The following is a 12772-nucleotide window of genomic DNA, read 5'->3' on the forward strand; positions in this document are numbered from 1 at the left end:
ATTAAAAGGAGAAAAGTACGACATTTGGTAAAGTGTCAGTCTCCGATGCGACAAGTAGCGGTTTTTACACAAGTATTTTAAAATTTAAGTATTGCTAGTAAAATAAATAATGGAATCAATTAAAAATAACGAGGAGCTCAATTTAAAATAATTCAAAGCTTAAATATTCAAAATAACAATGGATTAAATAATTTTAAACAATAAAGTAGGAATAATGATTGATTAAATAATTAAATATTTGCAAGAAAAAACACGCAGATGGGTTAAAATAGAAAGGATATTATTAGCGAGAAGCGGATTCGTCCTTAAGATTGTATACGTTCGATGTGGCAGAAATACAAATACATGAAACGGTTTGGGCCCATCGGAACCTACGAGATACATACTGTTATATGGAGTCGTTGGTCGGAACAAGCCATATTCTCCTAGATGCAATGCAGAGTCTCGAACAATGAAGAGATCAGAGAGACTGGTTGCTATGCAATAAACGTGACTTCCGCGCGGAATTTCCACTTCATTCTCCGTCGACGGAATTTCAAAGGGTGAGACTCGCTCTCCCGTCTGCTGTCGAGTAGGAAGAGAATCCCGACTTGTTTTCCGATATCCACTGGTGTCCAGACTAGACCCCTAGTTCCATACTTACCATAGATTTCTGTCTGAATTGCATTGTGACTCTAGATAGGAAGCGTGTAGTGTCATTTTGAGTAAATAGTCTTCCCTGAGAAGCTAATTACTGTATGTAAGGTAAAAGCGTTAGAAATGATACGTCCTGTGGACCCCCACATACGTATACGTACGTGGGTGCTAGTTCGGGGTCACGGCTAATTACAAGCTATTTATCTTCACTCACAACAGCTATGGTGGAAAAGAAGACAGAAAACTATTATTTAAACAAAACATTTCTCATAATTTACCGAATAAAAGTAGTATTTGCAAATCACAGGGAGAAAAAATAATTATTTTAAATGAAGATTTTCTAAAACTGGAATTCGCTCATACTTTTAATTTGAGAAATTACTCACTGTTTTACATTGATATCTTTATGGCATATAAAATACATGTCTAATGCAAATTTGTATCTATTTGTGTCCTTGAAGCTAAATTCATTATCCTAAACAAATGAACTTTAATTTGATTTTCATTTAATTTACTAATATAATTTATTTCGTAACTTAGGATTATTATTATACATCGCTTACAGAACGAAATCAACGCCGTATAGTTCTCTTTATTACAGTCTACCTTTACATTATCCTAAAGGCCCGTCTACACGTACCGATTTTATCGGCCGACTTTCTCGCAGAGGAACAATTTTCAGGATGTGCGCATGCGCTAAAAATCTGTCATGTTCTCTGCGACGATTTCAGAGCTAGTGTTCACCGCTCACTAGCCGACGATAAAATCGGCGACTCTAGCCAATTAGATTGCTTCCAGAGATCACGTGCTTTTCTCTCTCATTTTGGAAACATGGCGCTTTTTCGTTGGAGCGAAAATCAAATTTTTGAATTGATTGATTTTTATAGAGACCATGCTGTGTTGTGGGACACAAATAACATAAATTATAAAAATAAAAAGTTAAAGGATTCCCTTATTTTGGTAAGTTATCTTCCCGTTACTTTATCATCAAATATTTTTTTATTCGTGATGAAAATTATTTTATGTTGGTTAAACAAATTACAGCTCAATTTAATACAATATTGCTCAATTTTATTAGCTGATTAACTGATATAGCAATATGATTACAGTTTTCAGAACTGTATTAGTTATTAAACTATACCGATAGTATTTTTTAATATTCAGTATGATATGCTATTTTAAGATTTTGCATATTTATATTTCTTATTTGAAATTTTTGTATTGAAATTACACTATTCCTTTCTACTATAGTAATCTTTATTCTGTATTAGTACTTTTTACTCATATTGTTGCGGTTTTCATAACATTATTGTCTATTTATTTAATAGTAAAGATTATCATTTAAAGCACAGTAGTTATTTACTTTTTCTGAAGCATGGTTATTTTAACATTTCAGGACTTAAGCACACAAATATGCGTTCCAGAAAATGAAATTTAAAAAAAAAAAATGGAGTAACCTGCGTACTCAATTTACAAAGGAGAAACATAAAGAGAAAAAAAAATTATACATCTGGTGCAAGCACTGCCATGCAGTACAAATCGGCATGGCAGTTTTACACATCGTTACAATTTTTAAGTGATGTCCTGTCCTTAAGGAATACTGTGACTTCTTTGGTAAGTGATTACTTTTTAAATTTATATAATTTTTCTTATAAAGTAAATAATTTCCCTTTACTATTTGAAAATTTATAGAATTGTTTTTAATATAGGCAAAACTTTTAACAGTTTTTGTGATAAATAAAATAATATTGTTATACATACTTAGCTGTGTAAATTATATTAGCCAAATCTTCAAGCTCATGCAGCAGATGGGTCATCTGCAAAAGTTCACACTCACAGCAATTTCTATATAACTTCAGTACAAAAGTATTATTTTATTTATCCTTTTACAACTATGTGTGCTATTTAATTTCTTAAGTGAAATCTTTATATTTAAAGACTATTCTTAAGCTCATTTACTTAAAAATAATCCCATTTCCCATTAAAGTATAGGTGCAATACCCATTAAAGTATAGGTAAAAGTGGATAGGACCAGGGCTTAATTTCTAAAATCAGAAGTGTCACAGTTAGTAGAAGTTATATTTTGAATTTATATGAAGACCTAATCTTTTTTCCAATGAATGATATTCTATTGATAATTTCCAAAATAGCTGAGCAGTAAAACTGCTAAATAACTGGTAATTTGACCAGTGTTCGAATGCCAGCAAATAAGCTGACTGTAAGGTTGGTTTTTGTTTTTTCCTATGCAGAACATGGATACGAGCCATTTTTCCCTAAAAATTCTTCTATGAAGCATCCCTCTCTATAGGCAGATAGTCCTTGAATTGCATTGTCTTAATCAATTAGTCTAACATCCAGAAAAGCATATGTAATTTATTTTGAAATGAGAGTTAAGGTACTTAAATTTCTCTTCGTAACTCTATTTTGCTACTCATGTATTAACACAACCACCTTGTCACATATTTAGTGGTCTTTATAAATGTAAAGGTAAAAATTACTTACTGGTACAAGTTAGTGGTTTTTATGACTTTTTTTTTTAAAAAAAATACCATTCCCAAATATCTGATAGTAAGTCAGCAAAGTATTATCGACCTACCGAAAAAAGCCGAAAAATCTTAACATGAATTTTAATTATTAAGTAAAAATTATATCATACATTAAAAAATAGGATCTTACATGTTATCACAAGCACTTTAGTACAAGCTCTTTTAAATTTCCAGAATGTGCTAAAATCTGTCGACCATGAGCATAACAATACTTTAGGCAACCATGCTCATAAACATTCCTTCAGTCAAGCAACATTACCCTCATTCTTTTTCATTTATAAAAATTTGCCAAACTTGAGGTGATTACGCTAATATGTTAAGTACTAAAAAATAAAACACTTATGAATTTGCAAAATACTTCTCTAACTTTTAGCGTTATTCTTTTCTCCATGTACACAGTGATCTGTTTTCACTTAAAAAACCAATAAATTGCATAAACTTGTACTGCACATCAACTGTTTACCAAACACATCTCATCGCTGTTTGCGTTAACAGTTTTGTGACAAAATACTATATTCTGCAGAATTTTTACTGCAGTTTCTTCCATTGCTGGCAGATTCCACAAGTGATATTTTAAAAGTAAGTTAAAGGTTCCCAACTCCCCCCAAAAAAATTACGATGTCTGTCAAAATCATTAGAATTCCAAATACAACAAAAATAAACAATTGAAACATTGCTTGACTGAAGGATTTTTATGAACAAGGTTGCCGGTGAAATTTTTATGTGCAGAGTATGGCAATTTTTATTAAGGTGGTTGAGATAATATGTGACTACCTCTAATTTTAAAATATTAATAGAGAAACATGAATTCTTATTGCATTTTAAGTAATTATTACTATCAAAATCTTACTCATATTGTTCAAGTTTTTACAAGTAAATGAAGTCCAACTCCGCTTCACATTGAAAAGTTATAAAAATATGGGATGTACATGCACAGATACTGTTCTTTTAAAAACACTCAAATTATTTCTTTTTACTGTAGTAATTATTAGCTTTGCTTTCTTCTCAGTTATATATATATACACCATTTTCAATGATAAACTTATATTCACAGCTAAATCAGACATAAGTTAGTCAATATTTTGTTACTTTTAACATACTTAAACATAAGCATTAACTTTTTATATATTTTCTTTTAAATATATGTATTGCATGTTTTTATTGATACCAAATACGCTACAACTTAGACAGCAGAATTACGAGGTTTTTTAGTATTCTTATTCAAGATATTTGACTATTCAACTTTGATATCTCTTGAAAAATCAAGCTTAGGAAATATATTCATTATCCTTATAAATATTTATTTCTGCATGTTTTCCCATAGCTTGTTAATTATGATTTGTTATATATGAATGAATGATAGCTGTAATAGTAAAAATTAAAGTGTTATTTTAATTTTCAGGATTTTAATGATACTAGTACACAAGAAAGAAGTGCAGAAGTTACCAGTCATTCTGAGGAGATGTTTGACATGAACGATTTTGAAGACACTGAAGAGACACAGAGAGAACTATGTCATACACAAACACTACCACAGCTAAAAAGACACACATCAAACACTACAACTTCAAACAAAAAACAGAAACACGATCACATTTACACAGCAGCCACAACAACACTGGAAGAAATTTCTACAATATTAAAATCAAAAAACACTACTCCAAATACATTTACACAGTTCGGTTCCTTTGTTGGTTCCGAACTAAGTCTAATCCGTGACCCTCAACTCCTCACAGACACAAAATATAAAATATACTACAAGAGCGGAAGGTTGAAATGGTTGCAAACTTCAGCTTCCGCTGCAAGCCGCGAATAACGCGCGATTCATATATTGTTATCCGGCTGTTGCCATATTCTAAAGATTAGCAGAACAATTATTATTATTGAAGTCCGTAATAGGATTATAAACATTAATATCATTATGGATGGGAAAGTTGTTACTATTGAACTGCTCCTCGTAACTGTCTGCAAATACATTAGCAATTTGGTCCGGGCTATGGATTAGTTTGTTATTCATGAAAAATCATGGGTCGAATATTATTTTCACCTTTTCTAAGCACTTTTGCAAATTCTCCATATCAAGTGACCCGTGGGAGAAAGACTGTTCACAAATTTATTCCGCGCTTCGTCTCGTTACTCCGTCATGGTACACTGAGGTCAAGGTACTATTGCTATGGTTTAACCTTCTTCTACCTCACGGATCTTGTGTTTGTTGAGCGACATTCCTACGCCTGTTTTTGTCTCTGAGTTTTATTCTGATGTAATGCGGGAGAGTGAGATCTGTCTTTGCGAATTGGCAGCTATTCATTATAACGCGGATGCTCTTGTTTATATAAATTATTATGCTATTATGCAGATTAATTGCATTATTGATGCTATTATTTAAAGGAGAAGAAGCCGAACTGTCCCAATGATTGCAACTGTCAAAGCAGCAAATGTATAGGTGAAAGACTTTTGTCGGCAAGAAACAAACATGCTGATGAGTTAAAAAAGGAAGCATATTATAAGCGAAAAGCGGATTGCTCCTTAAAATTGTATACGTTAGCCGTGGCAGAAGAACAAAGACGTAAATTGGTTTTGGCAATCGGAACAGGCTGGCGCATGCGCAATCGATTAATCCAGATTAATTTTGTGATTGTCTAGTGATATGATTGAAAATGTCAAATAACCGAATTAAAAGGAGAAAAGTACGACATTTGGTAAAGTGTCAGTCTCCGATGCGACAAGTAGCGGTTTTTACACAAGTATTTTAAAATTTAAGTATTGCTAGTAAAATAAATAATGGAATCAATTAAAAATAACGAGGAGCTCAATTTAAAATAATTCAAAGCTTAAATATTCAAAATAACAATGGATTAAATAATTTTAAACAATAAAGTAGGAATAATGATTGATTAAATAATTAAATATTTGCAAGAAAAAACACGCAGATGGGTTAAAATAGAAAGGATATTATTAGCGAGAAGCGGATTCGTCCTTAAGATTGTATACGTTCGATGTGGCAGAAATACAAATACATGAAACGGTTTGGGCCCATCGGAACCTACGAGATACATACTGTTATATGGAGTCGTTGGTCGGAACAAGCCATATTCTCCTAGATGCAATGCAGAGTCTCGAACAATGAAGAGATCAGAGAGACTGGTTGCTATGCAATAAACGTGACTTCCGCGCGGAATTTCCACTTCATTCTCCGTCGACGGAATTTCAAAGGGTGAGACTCGCTCTCCCGTCTGCTGTCGAGTAGGAAGAGAATCCCGACTTGTTTTCCGATATCCACTGGTGTCCAGACTAGACCCCTAGTTCCATACTTACCATAGATTTCTGTCTGAATTGCATTGTGACTCTAGATAGGAAGCGTGTAGTGTCATTTTGAGTAAATAGTCTTCCCTGAGAAGCTAATTACTGTATGTAAGGTAAAAGCGTTAGAAATGATACGTCCTGTGGACCTCCACATACGTATACGTACGTGGGTGCTAGTTCGGGGTCACGGCTAATTACAAGCTATTTATCTTCACTCACAACAGCTATGGTGGAAAAGAAGACAGAAAACTATTATTTAAACAAAACATTTCTCATAATTTACCGAATAAAAGTAGTATTTGCAAATCACAGGGAGAAAAAATAATTATTTTAAATGAAGATTTTCTAAAACTGGAATTCGCTCATACTTTTAATTTGAGAAATTACTCACTGTTTTACATTGATATCTTTATGGCATATAAAATACATGTCTAATGCAAATTTGTATCTATTTGTGTCCTTGAAGCTAAATTCATTATCCTAAACAAATGAACTTTAATTTGATTTTCATTTAATTTACTAATATAATTTATTTCGTAACTTAGGATTATTATTATACATCGCTTACAGAACGAAATCAACGCCGTATAGTTCTCTTTATTACAGTCTACCTTTACATTATCCTAAAGGCCCGTCTACACGTACCGATTTTATCGGCCGACTTTCTCGCAGAGGAACAATTTTCAGGATGTGCGCATGCGCTAAAAATCTGTCATGTTCTCTGCGACGATTTCAGAGCTAGTGTTCACCGCTCACTAGCCGACGATAAAATCGGCGACTCTAGCCAATTAGATTGCTTCCAGAGATCACGTGCTTTTCTCTCTCATTTTGGAAACATGGCGCTTTTTCGTTGGAGCGAAAATCAAATTTTTGAATTGATTGATTTTTATAGAGACCATGCTGTGTTGTGGAACACAAATAACATAAATTATAAAAATAAAAAGTTAAAGGATTCCCTTATTTTGGTAAGTTATCTTCCCGTTACTTTATCATCAAATATTTTTTTATTCGTGATGAAAATTATTTTATGTTGGTTAAACAAATTACAGCTCAATTTAATACAATATTGCTCAATTTTATTAGCTGATTAACTGATATAGCAATATGATTACAGTTTTCAGAACTGTATTAGTTATTAAACTATACCGATAGTATTTTTTAATATTCAGTATGATATGCTATTTTAAGATTTTGCATATTTATATTTCTTATTTGAAATTTTTGTATTGAAATTACACTATTCCTTTCTACTATAGTAATCTTTATTCTGTATTAGTACTTTTTACTCATATTGTTGCGGTTTTCATAACATTATTGTCTATTTATTTAATAGTAAAGATTATCATTTAAAGCACAGTAGTTATTTACTTTTTCTGAAGCATGGTTATTTTAACATTTCAGGACTTAAGCACACAAATATGCGTTCCAGAAAATGAAATTTAAAAAAAAAAAATGGAGTAACCTGCGTACTCAATTTACAAAGGAGAAACATAAAGAGAAAAAAAAAATTATACATCTGGTGCAAGCACTGCCATGCAGTACAAATCGGCATGGCAGTTTTACACATCGTTACAATTTTTAAGTGATGTCCTGTCCTTAAGGAATACTGTGACTTCTTTGGTAAGTGATTACTTTTTAAATTTATATAATTTTTCTTATAAAGTAAATAATTTCCCTTTACTATTTGAAAATTTATAGAATTGTTTTTAATATAGGCAAAACTTTTAACAGTTTTTGTGATAAATAAAATAATATTGTTATACATACTTAGCTGTGTAAATTATATTAGCCAAATCTTCAAGCTCATGCAGCAGATGGGTCATCTGCAAAAGTTCACACTCACAGCAATTTCTATATAACTTCAGTACAAAAGTATTATTTTATTTATCCTTTTACAACTATGTGTGCTATTTAATTTCTTAAGTGAAATCTTTATATTTAAAGACTATTCTTAAGCTCATTTACTTAAAAATAATCCCATTTCCCATTAAAGTATAGGTGCAATACCCATTAAAGTATAGGTAAAAGTGGATAGGACCAGGGCTTAATTTCTAAAATCAGAAGTGTCACAGTTAGTAGAAGTTATATTTTGAATTTATATGAAGACCTAATCTTTTTTCCAATGAATGATATTCTATTGATAATTTCCAAAATAGCTGAGCAGTAAAACTGCTAAATAACTGGTAATTTGACCAGTGTTCGAATGCCAGCAAATAAGCTGACTGTAAGGTTGGTTTTTGTTTTTTCCTATGCAGAACATGGATACGAGCCATTTTTCCCTAAAAATTCTTCTATGAAGCATCCCTCTCTATAGGCAGATAGTCCTTGAATTACATTGTCTTAATCAATTAGTCTAACATCCAGAAAAGCATATGTAATTTATTTTGAAATGAGAGTTAAGGTACTTAAATTTCTCTTCGTAACTCTATTTTGCTACTCATGTATTAACACAACCACCTTGTCACATATTTAGTGGTCTTTATAAATGTAAAGGTAAAAATTACTTACTGGTACAAGTTAGTGGTTTTTATGACTTTTTTTTTTAAAAAAAATACCATTCCCAAATATCTGATAGGAAGTCAGCAAAGTATTATCGACCTACCGAAAAAAGCCGAAAAATCTTAACATGAATTTTAATTATTAAGTAAAAATTATATCATACATTAAAAAATAGGATCTTACATGTTATCACAAGCACTTTAGTACAAGCTCTTTTAAATTTCCAGAATGTGCTAAAATCTGTCGACCATGAGCATAACAATACTTTAGGCAACCATGCTCATAAACATTCCTTCAGTCAAGCAACATTACCCTCATTCTTTTTCATTTATAAAAATTTGCCAAACTTGAGGTGATTACGCTAATATGTTAAGTACTAAAAAATAAAACACTTATGAATTTGCAAAATACTTCTCTAACTTTTAGCGTTATTCTTTTCTCCATGTACACAGTGATCTGTTTTCACTTAAAAAACCAATAAATTGCATAAACTTGTACTGCACATCAACTGTTTACCAAACACATCTCATCGCTGTTTGCGTTAACAGTTTTGTGACAAAATACTATATTCTGCAGAATTTTTACTGCAGTTTCTTCCATTGCTGGCAGATTCCACAAGTGATATTTTAAAAGTAAGTTAAAGGTTCCCAACTCCCCCCAAAAAAATTACGATGTCTGTCAAAATCATTAGAATTCCAAATACAACAAAAATAAACAATTGAAACATTGCTTGACTGAAGGATTTTTATGAACAAGGTTGCCGGTGAAATTTTTATGTGCAGAGTATGGCAATTTTTATTAAGGTGGTTGAGATAATATGTGACTACCTCTAATTTTAAAATATTAATAGAGAAACATGAATTCTTATTGCATTTTAAGTAATTATTACTATCAAAATCTTACTCATATTGTTCAAGTTTTTACAAGTAAATGAAGTCCAACTCCGCTTCACATTGAAAAGTTATAAAAATATGGGATGTACATGCACAGATACTGTTCTTTTAAAAACACTCAAATTATTTCTTTTTACTGTAGTAATTATTAGCTTTGCTTTCTTCTCAGTTATATATATATACACCATTTTCAATGATAAACTTATATTCACAGCTAAATCAGACATAAGTTAGTCAATATTTTGTTACTTTTAACATACTTAAACATAAGCATTAACTTTTTATATATTTTCTTTTAAATATATGTATTGCATGTTTTTATTGATACCAAATACGCTACAACTTAGACAGCAGAATTACGAGGTTTTTTCGTATTCTTATTCAAGATATTTGACTATTCAACTTTGATATCTCTTGAAAAATCAAGCTTAGGAAATATATTCATTATCCTTATAAATATTTATTTCTGCATGTTTTCCCATAGCTTGTTAATTATGATTTGTTATATATGAATGAATGATAGCTGTAATAGTAAAAATTAAAGTGTTATTTTAATTTTCAGGATTTTAATGATACTAGTACACAAGAAAGAAGTGCAGAAGTTACCAGTCATTCTGAGGAGATGTTTGACATGAACGATTTTGAAGACACTGAAGAGACACAGAGAGAACTATGTCATACACAAACACTACCACAGCTAAAAAGACACACATCAAACACTACAACTTCAAACAAAAAACAGAAACACGATCACATTTACACAGCAGCCACAACAACACTGGAAGAAATTTCTACAATATTAAAATCAAAAAACACTACTCCAAATACATTTACACAGTTCGGTTCCTTTGTTGGTTCCGAACTAAGTCTAATCCGTGACCCTCAACTCCTCACAGACACAAAATATAAAATATACTACAAGAGCGGAAGGTTGAAATGGTTGCAAACTTCAGCTTCCGCTGCAAGCCGCGAATAACGCGCGATTCATATATTGTTATCCGGCTGTTGCCATATTCTAAAGATTAGCAGAACAATTATTATTATTGAAGTCCGTAATAGGATTATAAACATTAATATCATTATGGATGGGAAAGTTGTTACTATTGAACTGCTCCTCGTAACTGTCTGCAAATACATTAGCAATTTGGTCCGGGCTATGGATTAGTTTGTTATTCATGAAAAATCATGGGTCGAATATTATTTTCACCTTTTCTAAGCACTTTTGCAAATTCTCCATATCAAGTGACCCGTGGGAGAAAGACTGTTCACAAATTTATTCCGCGCTTCGTCTCGTTACTCCGTCATGGTACACTGAGGTCAAGGTACTATTGCTATGGTTTAACCTTCTTCTACCTCACGGATCTTGTGTTTGTTGAGCGACATTCCTACGCCTGTTTTTGTCTCTGAGTTTTATTCTGATGTAATGCGGGAGAGTGAGATCTGTCTTTGCGAATTGGCAGCTATTCATTATAACGCGGATGCTCTTGTTTATATAAATTATTATGCTATTATGCAGATTAATTGCATTATTGATGCTATTATTTAAAGGAGAAGAAGCCGAACTGTCCCAATGATTGCAACTGTCAAAGCAGCAAATGTATAGGTGAAAGACTTTTGTCGGCAAGAAACAAACATGCTGATGAGTTAAAAAAGGAAGCATATTATAAGCGAAAAGCGGATTGCTCCTTAAAATTGTATACGTTAGCCGTGGCAGAAGAACAAAGACGTAAATTGGTTTTGGCAATCGGAACAGGCTGGCGCATGCGCAATCGATTAATCCAGATTAATTTTGTGATTGTCTAGTGATATGATTGAAAATGTCAAATAACCGAATTAAAAGGAGAAAAGTACGACATTTGGTAAAGTGTCAGTCTCCGATGCGACAAGTAGCGGTTTTTACACAAGTATTTTAAAATTTAAGTATTGCTAGTAAAATAAATAATGGAATCAATTAAAAATAACGAGGAGCTCAATTTAAAATAATTCAAAGCTTAAATATTCAAAATAACAATGGATTAAATAATTTTAAACAATAAAGTAGGAATAATGATTGATTAAATAATTAAATATTTGCAAGAAAAAACACGCAGATGGGTTAAAATAGAAAGGATATTATTAGCGAGAAGCGGATTCGTCCTTAAGATTGTATACGTTCGATGTGGCAGAAATACAAATACATGAAACGGTTTGGGCCCATCGGAACCTACGAGATACATACTGTTATATGGAGTCGTTGGTCGGAACAAGCCATATTCTCCTAGATGCAATGCAGAGTCTCGAACAATGAAGAGATCAGAGAGACTGGTTGCTATGCAATAAACGTGACTTCCGCGCGGAATTTCCACTTCATTCTCCGTCGACGGAATTTCAAAGGGTGAGACTCGCTCTCCCGTCTGCTGTCGAGTAGGAAGAGAATCCCGACTTGTTTTCCGATATCCACTGGTGTCCAGACTAGACCCCTAGTTCCATACTTACCATAGATTTCTGTCTGAATTGCATTGTGACTCTAGATAGGAAGCGTGTAGTGTCATTTTGAGTAAATAGTCTTCCCTGAGAAGCTAATTACTGTATGTAAGGTAAAAGCGTTAGAAATGATACGTCCTGTGGACCCCCACATACGTATACGTACGTGGGTGCTAGTTCGGGGTCACGGCTAATTACAAGCTATTTATCTTCACTCACAACAGCTATGGTGGAAAAGAAGACAGAAAACTATTATTTAAACAAAACATTTCTCATAATTTACCGAATAAAAGTAGTATTTGCAAATCACAGGGAGAAAAAATAATTATTTTAAATGAAGATTTTCTAAAACTGGAATTCGCTCATACTTTTAATTTGAGAAATTACTCACTGTTTTACATTGATATCTTTATGGCATATAAAATACATGTC

General features: G+C 32.2%; 2 protein-coding genes across 2 annotated transcripts; both read left to right on the top strand.

The window, feature by feature from the left end:
• Positions 1-2163: 2163 nt before the first annotated feature.
• Positions 2164-4998, top strand: LOC146997511 (uncharacterized). The gene is made up of 2 exons (XM_085814331.1): positions 2164-2250; positions 4585-4998. The coding sequence occupies exons 1-2, from the start codon at positions 2164-2166 to the stop codon at positions 4996-4998; spliced, it is 501 nt and encodes a 166-aa protein (XP_085670457.1).
• A 2887-nt stretch (positions 4999-7885) lies between these two features.
• Positions 7886-10853, top strand: LOC146997512 (uncharacterized). The gene is made up of 2 exons (XM_085814332.1): positions 7886-8105; positions 10440-10853. The coding sequence occupies exons 1-2, from the start codon at positions 8019-8021 to the stop codon at positions 10851-10853; spliced, it is 501 nt and encodes a 166-aa protein (XP_085670458.1). The 5' UTR covers positions 7886-8018.
• The last annotated feature ends 1919 nt before the right edge of the window (positions 10854-12772 follow it).

This window comes from Stegodyphus dumicola, chromosome 4, assembly GCF_044657685.1.
Source record: "Stegodyphus dumicola isolate Sdum_Otavi_A_Nest chromosome 4, ASM4465768v1".
In the NCBI taxonomy this organism is placed as follows: domain Eukaryota; kingdom Metazoa; phylum Arthropoda; class Arachnida; order Araneae; family Eresidae; genus Stegodyphus; species Stegodyphus dumicola.